At 36.2% G+C, this 20,519-nt stretch overlaps 1 protein-coding gene across 4 annotated transcripts; it reads right to left on the bottom strand.

The window, feature by feature from the left end:
- Positions 1 to 851: 851 nt before the first annotated feature.
- lgi3 (leucine-rich repeat LGI family, member 3) lies at positions 852 to 14,175 on the bottom strand. 4 transcript variants are annotated; one of them, XM_052562674.1, is made up of 11 exons: positions 13,752 to 14,175; positions 12,268 to 12,339; positions 9,642 to 9,927; positions 8,148 to 8,219; positions 6,843 to 6,914; positions 4,831 to 4,902; positions 4,489 to 4,560; positions 4,079 to 4,248; positions 3,159 to 3,323; positions 2,710 to 2,800; positions 852 to 2,506 (listed from the first exon to the last, which is right to left on the bottom strand). In XM_052562674.1, exons 3-11 carry the CDS (start codon positions 9,851 to 9,853, stop codon positions 1,777 to 1,779), a joined length of 1,656 nt encoding a protein of 551 aa, XP_052418634.1. In that variant the 5' UTR covers positions 9,854 to 9,927; positions 12,268 to 12,339; positions 13,752 to 14,175; the 3' UTR covers positions 852 to 1,776. The 4 variants fall into 4 exon arrangements, with proteins under 4 accessions (XP_052418634.1, XP_052418636.1, XP_052418635.1 ...); XM_052562676.1 differs by lacking the exon at positions 12,268 to 12,339 and having other exon boundaries at positions 9,642 to 9,860; positions 13,971 to 14,175; XM_052562675.1 differs by lacking the exons at positions 9,642 to 9,927; positions 12,268 to 12,339 and having other exon boundaries at positions 13,752 to 14,174.
- Between the last annotated feature and the right edge of the window lie 6,344 nt (positions 14,176 to 20,519).

The following is a 20,519-nucleotide window of genomic DNA, read 5'->3' as shown; positions in this document are numbered from 1 at the left end:
GTAGACTATTAAAATGTTTTAACGATTTTTTTTTATTGTACATTTTAAAACATGTTCCACTCAGATGCAAAACCACCACCCATTATAGTAGGTCAATAAATTCACAAAGAGATAAAACATAATTCACACACTGTAAAAGTTATACATAGCATATTTTATTCAGTTTTACCCTGATGAAACAAAAATATATTGCAGTATATTGGAAAATATCATGTAATATATTAGGCATATATTCTTATATATGGGATTTAATATTAATTTTTTCCAATATATTGCAATATATTGAAAGCAGCAATCATTTGTATATTTTGCAATATATTAGATATGTATCATCAATATATTATTAAATGTATTCAAATATATAATATATTAGAAAATAAAAAGGGAAAATAATATATTACAATATAACACAATATATTTTAAGAAATATATTGGTAAATATATTTTCCTTTCGTAAGGGTAGAGCTCCCTTGAAAGTCACTGACACAATTCAATCAACAATATAGCCTAAATTTAGGCTATATAATTTCTTTTTAAAACAAGAAAGACTTCGGAATAAATATTTGTATGTGATAGTTGACTGTCATTACATTTATTTATTTTATTTAGACCAGATTTGGTCAACTGTAACAGTTATATATTTAGATCCTACACTGCTCCATCAAAGATGAATGATCACACAGTCTCGGACTAATTTGGCACAATAGATTGCGCTAAAATGAAGACAGTAGAAAGGAAAACGCTCTTCATATTTGGCATGGAGGACATGGAGGCTGCTGACAAAAAGGAATGAGAGGGGGTAGAAGAATAGACACAAAGAAAGAGACGGACAGAAAGAAAAGAAATTCATGTGCAAGATAAAAAGATAGGTATTTCAACTTTATTTTGTGACACATCTTATGACATTTCCACCACAGTCATTTACTGCAATGCATGCTGATGACAGCAGATTTATAATGACCTGCCAGTTAGTAATTGTTGTCCATTTTCAGAGAATAATCTGCATAGAAAATCCTTAAAGCGAAGCCTTAACAGTCAAGATCAACTGAGTAACGGACTTGAAACTTGCTATTTTCCTTAGGAACACAATTTTCTTAAAGTATTTTCAGACATGTTCATGTTATGATGATATGCGAATCAGGGAGTAACATCTGTCTAAAAATATAATTCACCTTTTTTATATGAAACTGAACAATGTAGATCCTATCAAATAAATATGTACTTATTGCAATGCATATGGTAAATGTTTAGGTCAGTGCTGTCAAACGATTAATCGCAATTAATTGCATCCAAATGTAAAGATTTTGTTTACATAATATGTGTGTGTATATTTATTATGTATATATAAATACACACACATACAGTATATATTTAGAAAATATTTACATGTATATATTTATATTCATATAATTTAATTTACATATAAATATATTTAATATATAAACAACATATTTTTCTTAAATATATACATGTATGTGTGCCTATTTATATATACGTAATAAATACAGCACACATACATGTGTAAAAAAAAAAATTATTCCGGACGTAATTAATCGTGATTAATCATTTGACAGCACTAATTTTGTCTATTTAAAGACCCAAAGATTGGTAATCAGTTTAAAGTTTAACATATATTTATTGAGTTGGTGATGGCTTACACAGTAACTTGTGTATGAGTATTTAGCAATGATAGAATCAATTCATGTGTTAATGCAGATGCAGAAAAGTTTTGCACTTCTTGGCATTTACGCACTTATACAAAACCACTCCAGCTGCCTATTTGGCACTGAGGTCCACCACTAGATGCTGGTAGGCCATGGTCTTTCCTTTAAAACTGGCCGCTAACAGAATATCCTTATTGTCAACAGAAATCAAGCTAAAGCCTCGAGGCGCGAGCATGTTGAGTTCCTGGAAGGGCTGAAATCTTTGAATGAGCTCATCCCACAGATAGATCCTAGAGAACGAATAATCGCTTCCCAGCAGAAGGTACTGCCTCACTCCAACGCTGAACGGATACACAGCCATTGAGCCCCGTGATGGCAGGGTTTGAATCTCTACGAAGCGCTGGTTGTCCCACCGCAGGATCTTCGAGTCTCCAATGAAGCGCGTGAGGCAGAGATACAGCACTTTTCGAACCCAGAAGTGCTTCACCATCTGCACATCGCCTGATTCGGTGATCTGAGAGTGGTAGGCAAACTGGCGTTGGCTGTGGTTCCACTGATACACCACCGGGGGCTGCGAGGCACTAGAGAGTATGAGTCGAGGTTTGCCGTCCACCTCTAGGAAGTCGATGTGAGTGTCTCTGTGCCAGGGATGGAGGGACTGGTGTGAGTAAAAGCCATTACTGTTCCAGCGGTACAAACTGGTGGATCCGGCTTTAGAGCTGTCAACTACTGCGAAATACCAGTCTCCTTCAATCTGGAATGTCTCGATGAAGTTGGGTTTACGGACACGGGTGGTGTCGATGTCCTGGATTTTGACGAAACGCAATGGACCTTCCTCCCATCTGACAACAACAACAGGATGTTGTAATGATGTCATAATGATGATGATAATAAGCACATGCAAACAGATGCTATAGCAACCTCTGCGTATTGAAATATTTGACCAAATAAAAGGTGCATTCAAGTAGTGTGGTGCTAATTTATTAATTTATTAAGTATATCCACACAATATTTGAAAATATCTTAAAAAAGTAGTCAAACATACTTGTAGATGTGGGATCCTCCAAAGAGCTGAGCCACAACCATGTAGAGAGTGTTGTTGATAACCACAGGTTTACAATACACAGCCGAACGAGCTGGAATACACATACATTAGTATTTGTAACTGAATGTAACTACTTTTTAAACATGTAGCACAAACAAATCTTGATGCATTATTAGTAATAATTTAATACGCCAGAGCAGGGGTTTCCAACCTCTGCAATATTCAGAGCCTTCCCTTGTGAAATTAAGTGTCTAAAAAGATTAATTCAACAACACATTCAGTTGTTACTGTTGCGAAAACATAGGTCTCATGAAAAAAGGTTGTTTCTATACCCACTGCTTCAGAGAAAATGTCCGTAGTTAATTTACTATGGAAATTACTATTTTTATTGGTTTTAATATATCAAGTAAAAAAAAAGTCCACTTACAGCCTTGTAGTTTTTGACTTACATGTGATGTTGTAATGTGTCTTGAAAAGCATGTTCACATGATCCCAAATGAACACGGTGCAGATTCCAGTGTTGGGCTGAGAGTAAACTACATACTGGTCAGCGCTAAACTCGTATGACTCCACAGACAGGGACTGGAATGAGTATGTCTCATACACCGCAAAATCTGGATTAGAAGAACAATTCATATCAGAGCCAGTGTATATTGTGTAAATTTTTAAGGGGTGAAATGAAATGGAGAATCAAAAGGTTCTTGATATGTACAGATGTAAGACTTTAATAATATAAGTTTCAGAACTCAAAACTATCTCTCCAGTTTAAAAGATAAAATATGCATTTCTACCTTTCTAAAACACCAGGATTTTAAATGGGGAGAACTGTGACATCACAATAACATACTCAAGCACATCATTGTTTGAGTGTTAATAATAATATTAGTGAATAGCCAGATCAGAAATATGTACTTAAGTTGAATATTTTTATTATAGGGTTCCTGTAGCTCTAGAGGTAGAACATTGTGTTAACAAGCGCAAGGTTGTGGGTCCGAATCCCGGGGAACACATGATAGGAGAAAATTGTTAGCCTGAATGCATTGTAAGTCGCTTTGGATTAAAGCGTCTGCTAAATTAATCCATTTTTTATTTATAGTTTATGTTTCAGTTTCTACTGCCTCAGGATCTGTTTCAGACTATATTGCTCTTAGTGATTTACATTTTTGTTGGTCATAGAGCTTATCTTCAATGGCTTTTTATCAAGGGAACCAAAGTGATGCCAACGTCTGGGTTGGCCTACAACTGGAGTCTGGGAGGATGCCCCCCCATACGCTTGGTAATATAGTTGACATGTTTTACAGATTTAGATTCCCACTGAATTTCAGCCACCAGTCTCAGATAACCTATGTAAAGGTCTGAACTAGCTCACCTGCGCTGATGCAGTTGAAGTCGCGTGGTGTAAGGTCATGGATGCGTCGACCCTGGAACTCAAAAGGACTGGCGCAGTATATGGCGGGAACTGAAGTGTTGCTCTTCTCCATCCAGTCAACCAGCCATTTGATCTTACAGTCACAACGGAACGAGTTCCCTCGCAGGTCTCTGCATTGGAGAGAAAAATAAAAAGGTACAAAATAGTAAAAAATAATAATAATAATAAAAAAAAAATTGCCTGTTGACTCTGATATGTGAGTGGTTTTCATTCTGGGATCCATGGATAAATTGAGAAGTTTTTTTTTTTTTTTAGTCTTGTGAAGATATATATGGAATTTTTATATCTGTACACATTAAAAGAAAAAGCTCAGTCCCTCACAGAGGAATATTTGGGAATCTGGTACATACAGGTCAGTGAGGATGTCCAGGTGTTTGAAGAGATCTCTGGGAAGGACCTGCAGGTTGTTGTTGGACAGAGACCTGACGCGAAGGAAATTCAAACCAGAGAGACAAAACATGATCTATTTATTCCTTCATTCTTTATTCTAATCTATAAGATATAATAAGTAACACTACGGTGTGATTAACTCAGAGTATTGAAGACTGGACCATGTAAACATGTTGACTGTGGACTCTTTTGGAGCTACAGACACTTTTAAATATACATATACATGGATTTATTCGATTATTAAATGTTTTATTTTTGAATCAATACACTGAAAATTGATAATAGGTAGATGCAATACATACAGATGTGTCAGAGACTTCAGTCCTCTGAATGTGTGCTTTGACAGAGCTTGGACGTCGTTGTTCTCAATAAATCTGTAAAGAAGACAAAAGATAATACAGTATGGGAATTAAATGAACAATTTCAGTCATGTGAATAAATTCAACCAACAACTCATTTGTCAGACAGCTATAAAATTACATTTTTGTAAATATGATAATTGCAGGTGAAGTCATTCAAATGTTTTAGATGCCATTGCGAGAGAAGATTAGCACAGGGATATTAATCAAATGGCATATTTTCTCCCTCTGTATCTACCGTAATAAACAGTAAGGATGGAAAGGCACACTGCCTGTTCCCTGATGGATTCATGAGTCAAGCCGTTTCTGAAGACCTGCCTCTGTCTGCAAACCTTGCCGCATTTGCTTTGTTAAAGCTTTTAGCTTAATGACACTGAGCTTGTGGCCGTTTTCATTAATGCTAAAAGCTTTTTGTAATAGCAAGACCTCCGCCCCCCTCTCTCTTTTATCTCATTCACTCTCTTTCTGCAGTCATTGAGCTGCCAATGCTTTCGTCTGAAAGACAACGCTACCTGAATCTTAAGAAGGACTCACTGCACAACCTGCATTCAGATGAGAGACACAGACAGGCACACACAAGTCTTACTCAAAGATGTCTCTTTAATACCTGGAGAAAGATATTAATATTCCAATTCATCTCAATGGCTTTCAAAAAGGATTTGATTTAAATGATTCTTTTTTAAGAGTCATCACATATGCTGTTATATAATAAAATGCAGTATTTTTAAACTTGTAAAAGTGATGCATTACAATATTGAGTTACTCCACTAATTGTGTCACTTAGTTACTCTTCATGGAAAGTAATGTTACCTTACTTTTGTGTTACTTTTGCCACCTGAGCTAGGCTTGCTTGTTTGTTTATTAATATAAAAAAATCCAAAAGTTATATGTTCTGGTAACTGTAAAAACCATTTCACACCAAAAGTGAAACGAATAAGCCTCAACATGAGGACGGGAGAGATGTCAGTGAATACATGGGAAAACAAAGTAACCGGTGTTACTTAAATACGTTGGATATGTTGTTGTTAATTAAAAATTAATGTGTTTCTTTACTAGTTACTTGAAAAAGTAATCTGATTATGTAACTTGCGTTACTCAGTAGTGTTACCTCCAACACTGATTAAATGTTTGCAGCATACAAAAAATTATTTACTTTGAATATACAAGTACTGAGCGGTAATGGAGTTTTTGGCTTCTACCAAATTACCTTTTAATATTCTGTAAAGGAAAATGGGTTTTATCAGTTGTCTCATTTATAGAAACGAACACAAACTCTTTGGTGAATCAATATGAATTTGGCACATCCTCCAACAGGAGGCTCATCTGTTGATTCATCACTCTAAAATGCAAAACCCCAAAAGGGTAATGAAAATCTATAACTGACAGTGAAAGGAAAGTAGAAAGAACGAGAGATGGATAGGAAGACTTTGTAGTCATTGGGAAAGCTATTGTGCCACATTGTTTCATATCAATAAATGTTCTGACAGATAATTGTTGTGAATGGCTGTGCAAATGATCTCTGACCTGTTTTAAACATTTCATTTGAAACTTGATTTTATAAAAAAAAAAAAAAAGGAATAATCCTTCTGTGGCTGGTTATGATGAGCAAACACTTTCAAACAGGGGTGTCGGACTGGGGGTAAAACCAGTAATGATTACCAGGGCCCCAAAGGAAGAGAGGGCCCTTGAAAAGTCTGGAATATATTTGATTTTACCTGGATATTTTCAATTGGGTGGGGAGGGGGGGTCATGGGGGGTTCATTTATTTGACCAAAAGCCAGTCTAAAAAATATCAGAATAAATCACACTTGAAATGCAACAGAAGTCATTCTGAAACATCTAATCGGTCCATCTGTTGGAAAAGTGTTCAATCTGTCCACCCATCAACCCACTCCTCCTCTATCATTCAGGCCATCCATCCATCCATCCATCAAGCAACATGGAAACATACTCACAGGTACTGCAGGTGTCCAAGACCGGCGAAAGCATCATCAGAAATCAGTGAGAATGTGTTTGAGTTCAACAGCCTGTGCAGAACAAAGAGAAAGAGACAAAGATAAGAGCTTGCACTTTCATTGCGCTGAACATTTCTCATCCTTCTTCAACAGATTTAGAATTTCTTAGGGCCAGGACTATTTTACTTCTCTAAAGAAGAACATTTATTTGGATGTGTTGACATACTAAAGCACATGTATAGTAAAATATATAAGTAGCTTGTAATTCAATATTGTATTTAAAGATAATACATTTTAAATGTACTAAATTGCATCTTCATCCTTTCAAATGTGTAACCACAAACATTCACAAGCACAATATAGAAGTTTCAATAGAAACTACATTTAAGTGTTTAGTTTATCATCAAACCTTGTCAGTATTTAGCAGTGCACTTTTACCATATTTCAAACATTACATGAGTAATTGTGAAATTACACATAAAGACATATTTAAGTCCTATTTAAGTGGATAAGAAAAGCACACTGAAGTTCTTAATAATAATAAGTACTCTTAAGTATGCTAAAGTGTGCTTTTTTACAAAAGGCATGTACTGTATGTCAAAGTGTATGTAATATAAATATGTATGTGCACAAATCTAGTTTTGTCATTTAGGAACTGTTTCTAATAGATCAGAAACACTGAAACGCTGCATTGCCTGAAAGAGCACCCTGTAAATCCATTATCACTGCCTTTGGAGTTTATGAATCCACAATAAACTCCTGTGACTGAAAGCACATCTTGCCTATTGGTCTCAAATATCAGACACACGGCAAAGCACACCGTCTTCATGACATCTGACTGCTATATGCCAAAAACCTCAGCGAGGAACAGAACGAGAACCACAGATATGACAGCAGATTAGTGTCTGTACACAAACAACATCATACTTTCATACAAAAACACTTTAAATGTTATATGTATTGTACTAATATATTTTACAATATCTGATATTGTAGGACATTTTTAATTTGTTTACTGATTCAGTGACTGAAGAACTGGCATGCTGTCGAAAGTTGGAAAACAAACTTCTCTCTTGTGTCTTTCTAACACACACACAAACACACACACACACAGCGGGAGGACAGAAACACTGTTGTTGTGTGAGTGTGGGCAGTCTGTAAATGGAGGGTCTGTCACTGATACACATCACACTACACACTGCTCAGACATGCAGCTGACAAACACTAAAATCCTCACACTTTTTTTCCACACACAGGCCATAATAAGAAAATGCAGAGGAGGATCATTGTGCGTTTGGTACTTACAGGAACTGCAGTAGGTGCATGTGAGAAAAAGCTCCTTCGGGAATCTCTGTGAAAGCAGCGTTCACCATAGTCCTGATAGAATAATAGAAACCACCATCATAATCATTAGCATTAGCATTATCATCATTGACATCATCAACACAATGCTTTTACAGTCGTCTTAAAGTAAAAACTCATGAGTTATATATATATATATATATATATATATATATATATATATATATATATATATATATATATATATATATATATATATATATATATATATATATATATATATATATATATATATAATAGATTTAGGGGCTTTAACTTAAGTATAACACTAGCATTATGATGAATAATTTAATTTAGGAGTAGCCCCACTTCTTCCCAATGTTTGTATCATTTACATAGTTATAAGTAATTTAAGTCTAATTCTGAGCAGTAATGTTTGGCCTTTTTCTTGAATAGTTGCTCTGCACACCTGAAAGGATCTCACAAATGAATTATTAGAAAGTAGGACACAGATCTTCTTTGCTTCTTATATTCTCAGTCTGAAAATAAGGGCACCATCAGCGTTCAAGACTCTATATTACTCCGCTAACATGAAATGGAAATCAAAGGCCTTTAATAATACTCTCTTCAGAATATATATGAATAAGCCTGAATGAACCTGGTTATATAAGTCTTTATAAATGAATGACTTTATATAATGAAATATAGTGTAATTGTGTGATAACTTCATTGAATTTAGTACTGTATATAAAACTCACAGAGAGGAAAAACCTTGACAAATCTTGAACCAGTTGATGAAATAAATGCTATCTGCGGTTATGTTCTCCAGTGGATAAGAAGCGTGATTGTATTGAGGTTTCTGTGGTTGAGTCTCTACAGCAGACGTAAGCTGAGCAGCATATAGACCTCAGCTCAGCAAGCTGACTTTCTGTTTATCTGTCATAGTTCACCAACATACGAGACTCTCAGAAAGTAGTCTATTTGACGACTCTACATTACATAACATGCACTATATATACACGGTAGTCTTCTCAAGCCATGAAACAGATCTTACGTGACAAACAGAGAAACAAAGCCATTGTTCACTAACAAATCCCTTCCACTGCAGCTTCAACAACAAATGTGCTACCAAAGGTTATAAATAAATATCATGGTTGGAATATATATGGCAATACAACTACTTTATAATGTTTTGTTGTCTTTTTTTAGCTTTGCAGGCCAAAAACTGTCACTATATGGAAAACAGGGTTTTTTCTGATTTTTATGATTGTGTTATAATCACATAAACCCTTATGTCACACGTCACTTGACAAGTGACATAGTGGACAAATTGTCCTATAAATCATTATCTCTAGACAATCTATATTATTAAGCTGCTGTGAAAATGGTTTATGGCAAGTCAGTGATAATAGTCATGAGCAACTTTCCCCTTTTTGAATATAAAGAAAAAAAGAAATGAGAGAAGAAACAGGCACACGTGATCTTTCCGGTACTCACAGGGAGATGATTCCTGGCGGGAAACTCTTGGGAATGGTTTTGGTGTCCACGCAAAAGGCGCTGTCTTTAGTACAGGAGCAGGTGGCTGGACACCGAGGGGTTTTGGGAGCCCTGCGGCCCACCGCCATCCCAAACATACAGAAAAGCAGCACACAAACAGAGAGCCGCCAATCCGGCCACCGTGGGGTCCATCTGGGCCTTGCTTCCATCATCTTCCACCTTCTCTTCTCCAGCTTGAGTTGTCAAGAAACACAGACGGCTGGATGATCCTGGTTTCTATCCGTCCCTATCAAGAAAACCGCAAGAGAAGAAGATTCAGGGAGTGAATTATGCTCAGAAGAGACGGACCGTAGAGAGTGGGCAGTGACTGGTGTTCCCTGGGTGCATGTATGAGGGTGTGTTTGATTATCTCAGTGTTCTCTGCAGTCTCTCTCTCTCTCTCTCTCTCTCTCTGTGCACAGACTGCAGGAGCGTATCAGCCAGCGCTGCTCTGCACACGCTCAGCCTCAGACCAGAGTGCAGCAACGCTGACACTGAATTATTAACAATCGCATGGACTAACACTTAAACTGCGGCAGGGAACACAGCAGAGAAGGCAGTGGGATGGGGAGGTTGAATCAAGTTGAAGAGGCAGGGGTGATGTTATATTAAATAGTGTACTACAAAACTCTTGTTTATGCTCAAGCATCACATCTTAGAGAAGTCAGTGCAAAAGCTTGAAAAAGCACCCTTTAGAACAGTATTTCGGTTCACGAAGGAACTATAACTCATTAAATCCCATGTAAAACAAAAATAAATAAATGGGACGACATGGCAATTGTGAATAGCATGGTGTGATTATCAAATGAAAGGCTGCGACTGAATTAAATAACTGTATAGTCTGATGTGCTGCATGTGTCATGTGAACACCTCATATTTAATAAATAAAGCAAACTTCAATTCTGGATGTCTTCCGAGTTTAACGTCCGATTGGGAAGGCAGTGTGCATCAGGTTTATGTTACTGACACATTCAGATAATTTCAAAAATGTTGGTGGGCAGAAGTTTGCAGTGTTTCACCATCTGCCAAAAAATTAAATCAAATAATAATAATAACAATTATTATTATTATTAATTATTTTTCAGCTAATACAGTTGTAAATTACAATAATGTAAAAAAGAGGTTGCACTGTGATGTATCAGTCTTTTACTGGTCACACGTTTTCATGTTAGTTCACAACTTCACACTTCACATTGATTCATCATCATTGAATGAGCTTGAGTTTGGACCCACTGTTATAGACACATACAGCAGGTTGTTAAAGGGATAGTTCACACAAAAATGTAAATTCTTAAAAATTATTTTAATCACTCGCATGTTATTTTAAACCCATAAGACAGTAGTTCATTTTTGAAACACAATTTAAGAGTGTTAAGATTAACGTAATAAAATAATGTCCATTCCCCTAAAACAGTTTATAAAGACACTGTGAAAAAAAAGGGGAAAAAAGTATTTAATACAGCAGTTTTATCAATGATTGATTAATGAAAAGATTTATTTGTAATTATTTTATTCACTTATATACATTGATCGATTTACTTAGAGGCCAATCGCATTCATTAAGTAACTGTTGACAGATTTTCATTTTAGGGTGAGCTATTCCTTTAAGAAAAAGAGGCATCACTCTCACATTAGTCCAAACATTTACAAGCACAATATAGAAGTTTCAATAGAAACTACATTTAAGTGTTTAGTTTATCATCAAACCTTGTCAGTATTTAGCAGTGCACTTTTACCATATTTCAAACTTTTGTGAAATTACACATAAAGACATATTTAAGTCCTACTTAAGTGGATAAGAAAAGCACACTGAAGTTCTTAATAATAATAAGTAGTCTTAAGTATGCTAAAGTGTGCTTTTTTACAAAAGGCATGTACGTCAAAGTGTATGTAATATAAATATGTATGTGCACAAATCTAGTTTTGTCATTTAGGAACTGTTTCTAATAGATCAGAAACACTGAAAAGCTGCATTGCCTGAAAGAGCACCCTGTAAATCCATTATCACTGCCTTTGGAGTTTATGAATCCACAATAAACTCCTGTGACTGAAAGCACATCTTGCCTATTGGTCTCAAATATCAGACACACGGCAAAGCACACCGTCTTCATGACATCTGACTGCTATATGCCAAAAACCTCAGCGAGGAACAGAACGAGACCCACAGATATGACAGCAGATTAGTGTCTGTACACAAACAACATCATATTTTCATACAAAAACACTTTAAATGTTATATGTATTGTACTAATATATTTTACAAGATCTGATATTGCAGGACATTTTTAATTTGTTTACTGATTCAGTGACTGAAGAACTGGCATGCTGTCGAAAGTTGGAAAACAAACTTCTCTCTTGTGTCTTTCTAACACACACACAAACACACACACACACAGCGGGAGGACAGAAACACTGTTGTTGTGTGAGTGTGGGCAGTCTGTAAATGGAGGGTCTGTCACTGATACACATCACACTACACACTGCTCAGACATGCAGCTGACAAACACTAAAATCCTCACACTTTTTTTCCACACACAGGCCATAATAAGAAAATGCAGAGGAGGATCATTGTGCGTTTGGTACTTACAGGAACTGCAGTAGGTGCATGTGAGAAAAAGCTCCTTCAGGAATCTCTGTGAAAGCAGCGTTCACCATAGTCCTGATAGAATAATAGAAACCACCATCATAATCATTAGCATTAGCATTATCATCATCGACATCATCAACACAATGCTTTTACAGTCGTCTTAAAGAAAAAAACTCATGAGTTATATATATATATATATATATATATATATATATATATATATATATATATATATATATATATATATATATATATATATATATATATATAATAGATTTAGGGGCTTTAACTTAAGTATAACACTAGCATCATGATGAATAATTTAGGAGTAGCCCCACTTCTTCCCAATGTTTGTATCATTTACATAGTTATAAGTAATTTAAGTCTAATTCTGAGCAGTAATGTTTGGCCTTTTTCTTGAATAGTTGCTCTGCACACCTGAAAGGATCTCACAAATGAATTATTAGAAAGTAGGACACAGATCTTCTTTGCTTCTTATATTCTCAGTCTGAAAATAAGGGCACCATCAGCGTTCAAGACTCTCTATATTACTCCGCTAACATGAAATGGAAATCAAAGGCCTTTAATAATACTCTCTTCAGAATATATATGAATAAGCCTGAATGAACCTGGTTATATAAGTCTTTATAAATTAATGACTTTATTTAATGAAATATAGTGTAATTGTGTGATAACTTCATTGAATTTAGTACTGTATATAAAACTCACAGAGAGGAAAAACCTTGACAAATCTTGAACCAGTTGATGAAATAAATGCTATCTGCGGTTATGTTCTCCAGCGGATAAGAAGCGTGATTGTATTGAGGTTTCTGTGGTTGAGTCTCTACAGCAGACGTAAGCTGAGCAGCATATAGACCTCAGCTCAGCAAGCTGACTTTCTGTTTATCTGTCATAGTTCACCAACATACGAGACTCTCAGAAAGTAGTCTATTTGACGACTCTACATTACATAACATGCACTATATGTACACGGTAGTCTTCTCAAGCCACGAAACAGATCTTATGTGACAAACAGAGAAACGAAGTCATTGTTCACTAATAAATCCCTTCCACTGCAGCTTCAACAACAAATGTGTTACCAAAGGTTATAAATAAATGTCAGTGACTAAAAAATATCAGGTTGGAATATATATGGCAATACTACTACTTTATATTGTTTTGTTGTCATTTTTTAGCTTTGCAGGCCAAAAACTGTCACTATATGGAAGACAGGGTTTTTTCTGATTTTTCTGATTGTGTTATAATCACATAAACCCTTATGTCACACGTCACTTGACAAGTGACATAATGGACAAATTGTCCTATAAATCATTATCTCTAGACAATCTATATTATTAAGCTGCTGTGAAAATGGTTTATGGCAAGTCAGTGATATTAGTCATGAGCAACTTTCCCCTTTTTGAATATAAAGAAAAAAAGAAATGAGAGAAGAAACAGGCAGACGTGATCTTTCCGGTACTCACAGGGAGATGATTCCTGGCGGGAAACTCTTGGGAATGGTTTTGGTGTCCACGCAGAAGGCGCTGTCTTTAGTACAGGAGCAGGTGGCTGGACACCGAGGGGTTTTGGGAGCCCTGCGGCCCACCGCCATCCCAAACATGCAGAAAAGCAGCACACAAACAGAGAGCCGCCAATCCGGCCACCGTGGGGTCCATCTGGGCCTTGCTTCCATCATCTTCCACCTTCTCTTCTCCAGCTTGAGTTGTCAAGAAACACAGACGGCTGGATGATCCTGGTTTCTATCCGTCCCTATCAAGAAAACCGCAAAAGAAGAAGATTCAGGGAGTGAATTAGGCTCAGAAGAGACGGACCGTAGAGAGTGGGCAGTGACTGGTGTTCCCTGGGTGCATGTATGAGGGTGTGTTTGATTATCTCAGTGTTCTCTGCAGTCTCTCTCTCTCTCTCTCTCTCTCTGTGCACAGACTGCAGGAGCGTATCAGCCAGCGCTGCTCTGCACACGCTCAGCCTCAGACCAGAGTGCAGCAACGCTGACTCTGAATTATTAACAATCGCATGGACTAACACTTAAACTGCGGCAGGGAACACAGCAGAGAAGGCAGTGGGATGGGGAGGTTGAATCAAGTTGAAGAGGAAGGGGTGATGTTATACTAAATAGTGTACTACAAAACTCTTGTTTATGCTCAAGCATCACATCCTAGAGAAGTCAGTGCAAAAGCTTGAAAAAGCACCCTTTAGAACAGTATTTCGGTTCACGAAGGAACTATAACTCATTAAATCCCATGTAAAACAAAAATAAATAAATGAGACGACATGGCAATTGTGAATAGCATGGTGTGATTAGCAAATGAAAGGCTGCGACTGAATTAAATAACTGTATATCTGATGTGCTGCATGTGTCATGTGAACACCTCATATTTAATAAATAAAGCAAACTTCAATTCTGGATGTCTTCCCGATTGGGAAGGCAGTGTGCATCAGGTTTATGTTACTGACACATTCAGATAATTTCAAAAATGTTGGTGGGCAGAAGTTTGCAGTGTTTCACCATCTGCCAAAAATAAAAATCAAATAATAATAATAACAATTATTATTATTATTAATTATTTGTCAGCTAATACAGTTGTAAATTACAATAATGTAAAAAAGAGGTTGCACTGTGATGTATCAGTCTTTTACTGGTCACACGTTTTCATGTTAGTTCACAACTTCACACTTGATCTTTGAAATGCACTCAACACAGCAGAGAGTAAAACATCATTGATTCATCATCACTGGATGAGCTTGTGTTGCTGTCTCCAGCATGTGCATCCATTATACGGATTCCATATGAATGAAGCTGAACGGATTAAAAAGTGCAGTGCTTGAGTTTGCACCCACTGTTATAGACACATGCAGCAGGTTGTTAAAGGGATAGTTCACACAAAAATGTAAATTCTTAAAAATTATTTTAATCACTCGCATGTTATTTTAAACCCATAAGACAGTAGTTCATTTTTGAAACACAATTGAAGAGTGTTAAGATTAACGTAATAAAATAATGTCCATTCCCCTAAAACAGTTTATAAAGACACTGTGAAAAAAAAGGGAAAAAAAGTATTTAATACAGCAGTTTTATCAATGATTTATTAATGAAAAGATTTATTTGTAATTCTTTTATTCACTTATATACATTGATCGATTTACTTAGAGGCCAATCGCATTCATTAAGTAACTGTTGACAGATTTTCATTTTAGGGTGAGCTATTCCTTTAAGAAAAAGAGGCATCACTCTCACATTAGTCCTATGATTTTTTACTCCTTTGATATGTAACTCATTCTGTAAAGTTTCTTCTACACACATGAATGAGACTTCAGTTTATGTGGAGAAGCATCGTCAGACACCACATGTTTAAACATTATTATTAATTATAAACAGAAAAATATAATAAAAAAATGAATATTTACTATTATTATTTATAGAACACTCACACACACACACAATATCTTAATATAAATATTGTTAATTTAATATAACAATAGTATATATACAAAATGTATTATCTACTGGAAATATTTAAAATAGCTATGGCTTTTACAGTAGGAAGAGAAGAGAAGAGAAGAGAAGAGAAGAGAAGAGAAGAGAAGAGAAGAGAAGAGAAGAGAAGAGAAGAGAAGAGAAGAGAAGAGAACTTTGACATATCAAATGCAACTTTGAACAGTAAACCTCGCAGTTCACATCTGTAGAAAATATCAAATTTCTGTATTCATTCTAATGTATCTTTTAAAAGTATGCACAATAATAATATGGAAGCTTTCCTTAAACAAGTAAACAAGACTAAGTACACATATTCATTTTGTCAAATATCATTGTTTATTTAAGCATATGAGCGTCTTTAATACATTTAAATTAGACTATTATAAAGTGACACTCTTTTCAAGATACAGTATTAAATCAAACACGCTTGAGTGATCTAAAGTGTAGGGAGTGATTATTAAGATAGGTGAACACAAGAGGGCACTAGAGCATTACCTTCAACAGTTGAGGGTTCCTCTGAATGGAGAACTGGCTTGTTTTTATTTTCCCCCTCCACTTCCTGCTCCGGTGGTCACTGTGTAAGATCTTGGCAGGGTGGCACTGCAGCGGCAGGCACGGCTGTCACCAGCTGACACCACTCACTCAGCCAGTCCACGTCACAGGTACACAGACCACAGGCCTTCTCTGAGTCATCCTCTCACTTCCCAGAAGCCCAGGGTGAGGTGTGGAGATGCCAGGTCACTTATGTGGCCCTTGGGCAGAGAGTTGGAGTCAAACACATGTTTTATGGTCCTCTCTTTCTCACACTGCACCGTCAGCAGTTTTCCCACAGGCATAGCATTACCAGCTGTGCTTCTGGAGCAGGGCCTTCATTTCACTCTATCTGCTCTTCTGCAATCACTCTGGAGCCAAAGATTTTATGGTCATTTTTTTCAAATTTCAAAACAGTACAGGATATGCTAGATTATATCTATCTATCTATCTATCTATCTATCTATCTATCTATCTATCTATCTATCTATCTATCTATCTGTCTGTCTGTCTGTCTGTCTGTCTGTCTGTCTGTCTGTCTGTCTGTCTGTCTGTCTCAGGTAATCTAAATCCCTTTTCATTTAGGCCTGTTTTGATATGCTTTCATCAGTAATCATGACTTCCGTTCTATGGAGCTGTAACCTGTCTTGGCTTGGAATTTATGTCGGGAGTTACTGCCATGTTGATTCATACCAGAAAAACAGCAGATAAACACACTGTTGAGTTTATATCCCAAACCCACTTCCTGAATCGATTCTTTTGCCAGGCTCCTTGAAAGAGTCTCTGTGTGTTTCTCTTGCACATCTGTTGGAGTTTCTCTGTCTTTAAAGTTTGGCCGATGTCTAAGACTTGAGTAGGAAAGTTCATACAGGACTTTTTGGCTTCTCTTGAATATGTTTTTGAATGCAGCTATGAATCATTTGCTTCTATGTTCTGGACTGAACAAATGGGCTCAAAAAAAGAGCAGGCATATTATAAGTGGAAGTTACCATACAAGTAACCTGGTAGCTTACACAGGCCTTTTACACAGAAGTATGTTCTAACAACTCTGGGACAAATGAACTTTTCAGAATACATTTCTGTAAATAAGTTTCAGTACACTGTTTGTTGAACATCTCTTTACAATGAACTAATTGTGTGTGATGGAAATCTGAATGGAAATCAAACTGAAACTTTTTCACAAATTACTTTTTCTCAATTGCTTTGGCTCAGTTCTGAAATGAAAGTTGTTGTTTTTTTCTCAAAACATTAAGTTTAGATGTCTTTCTTATTTTCTTGTTCACATTAGATTAGAATTTATTGTTGATTTCAGCAAATTGTGTGTGTTTTGGCACGTGTGCAAATAAGTAATTGCAATTTGCACAGTAACTAAAAGCACATGGCTTGTTGATCAAAACTGTTGAGCTCAGTCTCAGTGACTGTCAAACTCTTCTCAACTTCTAAACATTCATGAGAGCCACCACATGCAAAATGAGCCATTCATTTATCAAAATCTATGGACAAGCCTGTTAATTCCATAAATATCAGACATGGAATGAGGAGTGGTCTGCTAAGTTGTCAAATGGCTTGCCTGCCATTGGGGTTGCAAAGGGGTGGAACATTTCCTGAAAGTTTCCAGAAGTTTTGGTTTTGAAGCATGAAGTCTTAAGTCTTTAGCTCCATATAAGCTGAAGAAACCTTCAAAGGTTTGCATACCAGAAAAAAAAACAAACAAAAAAAAACTTTTCAGCAGTGTAGATACTTTCCACACAACATTCTCTTTACTTTGAGCAGAATGAGGAGAGAGAACATATCTGGACTGATTTATGCTTTTCATTGACAGTGGGTTCAGCCCTACAGTCTTACCGGGGAAGGATTGTGTCCTATTTTGAAGCTAAACAATAGGAGTGCTGTCATGCAATTTAATCTAAGCCCAATTCAATTAAGGAGGACACAAAGACATAAGCTTCAAGGTTCAGTGATATGATTAGAGAGACTGAGGCAGACATCAGTCGACTGAGTCATTTCTCCCTTCATTACACAAAACATGAGACCCAGATTCAAGTAACCTATCAAAGCTGCCATCGTTTAGTCTGATCTTCAATCTTATGACTGAAACAAAAGAAAAGATAAAGTAAGGGGAATACAACTATTAATAATTAGGTGTGTCAATATTTTGTACAATGGAAAGAAATCTATTGCAGTTAAAGCATAAAAAAATTCTGTCAGTTACTTTAATCTCTTTTTTTAAGAAGAACTAATTGTCTTAACCATTATTTGCCGGGTGATTTTAGGAATCACAAATTGATTCATTCTTTTGATTCAGCTTTCAACATTGCCATCATTGTCATGACCTACATTATTAATCTATTTAAGATTGAGAAATTCTAAATGTAGAACGAGCCTCAAGCCAGACGTTTCTATCTGTAAAGTGATATAGTGTGTTTTTCTCTCCCAGGTATTGTTTTGTCTGTTCAGACAGGAAAAATAAGTTTAGCCCAAGGGCTAATGCTGTATAACTAGCTGATAAGTCAAGATCATATAGCTCCACCTAATGCATGTGAGTATATCACCAACCTGAGGAGGAAATCTGATCCAGTGTGAGCGGGGCAGAGCACAGCCTCAGGGGAACAGGTGTATTATGGGAGAAGACGTGTCTAGAGCAATCTGTTGCTCCTTTTTCCCCAAAGTATGGCAATTAAAATGTAGTAAAAAAAGAGACTCGCTCACCAATGGATCCTGTGCATTGAATGGGTGCCGTCAGAATGAGTCTAAACAGCTGATAAAAACATCACAATAATCCACAAGTAACCCACACCACTCACGTCCATCAGTTAATGTCTTGTGAAACGGAATGTTGCATGTTTGTAAGAAACAAATGGAAGTTGTGGCCTGGTGGTTAGAGAGTTTAACTCCTAACCCAATATTTCTATTGGTTCTTTTTCCACTCACAATTCTTCTGACGAAACAGGAAATAACAAACAATACAGGATTTCAGACTGATTGATAGGTTGAGCACCCTGTTTGGCCTTTCTGACATTTCTGCACCAGTGATTCAGCTCCACATGGACTCCAGTCAGCAGTACATCCACACACACACACACACACACACACACACACACTTAGTCAAGGGGTCACTGACCCAAAACAGGGCCCACCTAAAGGTCAAAAAGCCCTGCATCTGCCAGAGTTAGACACAAGACTTTCTCATATAGAAATATAGCGGACAATTGACCACTGAAAGCTGTGCCAACTTACCCCATATATTGTACTAAAGTGTAATCTCCTGTTCTCACAAAAGTTGAACGTGTTAAATGAACCGTCCCATTCTCATGCTTTAAGTACACTTATTTTGAAGTGTTGACTTATATACTGAAGCACATGAAAAGCACTTTTAAAAAGTGAATAATTTGTAAATCTGTAAATAATTTTATGTGTAGTGTAAATGCTTGTCAGTACATTCACTTTAACCACATTTTGAAAACAACAGAAGTAATTATGAAATGACTTGAAGATATAATTAAGCCCTACTTAAGTGGATCAAAAAAGACCCAAATTCAAAAAATGTATTTTATGCAAACCCATTTCTGCCACTGAATAAAAACAATTAATTAAAGAATGTGAAGTCACAATTACTTCATTTTTATTTTAAATTCAATGGTGTAAATGGGCTTAGTATTTAATATAAATTTACATTTATTTATATTACTGTAAATTTTAATTTAATGGCATTAATGCTATGCAACTGTGTGTCCAAAACATACATACATTACATTTCCACTTAAGTATATTCTTTTAAAGTGTTTTGTTTCTCTAACAAGTATGCTAAAGTGTAAACAACTAAAGTAGGCTAAATCTAACACAACAGACCATAAACAATGCCGCAAGTATGAACACTTTCTGTACATTCAGAACTCATGCAGAAACAGTAAATATGTATGGGTTTGTCCTCATCTGAAGTATTCAGTGAATAAACAAAACATTTCTCTTTCATGAGGCCTTTATTTAGAGAGCAATCTGGGGCTCTTTGAAGATTAGAGATCTCCATACCCTTCATTTTCCTTTTCAGAGAGGAAAGATATCAGAGACTGTGATAAAGACCCTGCACTCCACCCAGTAATGATGCTCTGCTTCAGTCAGAGATTTCTGATTCTCCATGGACAGGGGCTTGGATGGCCTCAATAGAGGAGAGCTGCTTATTTATTTCTGTTGCTTCTGCTCAGCACAACACCTTGGCTCATTAATG

The sequence above is a fragment of the Carassius gibelio genome, chromosome B8 (assembly GCF_023724105.1).
Source record: "Carassius gibelio isolate Cgi1373 ecotype wild population from Czech Republic chromosome B8, carGib1.2-hapl.c, whole genome shotgun sequence".
NCBI lineage: Eukaryota > Metazoa > Chordata > Actinopteri > Cypriniformes > Cyprinidae > Carassius > Carassius gibelio.
Note: the sequence above shows the minus strand (reverse complement) of the source record. Positions and strands in the feature narration are given on the sequence as shown.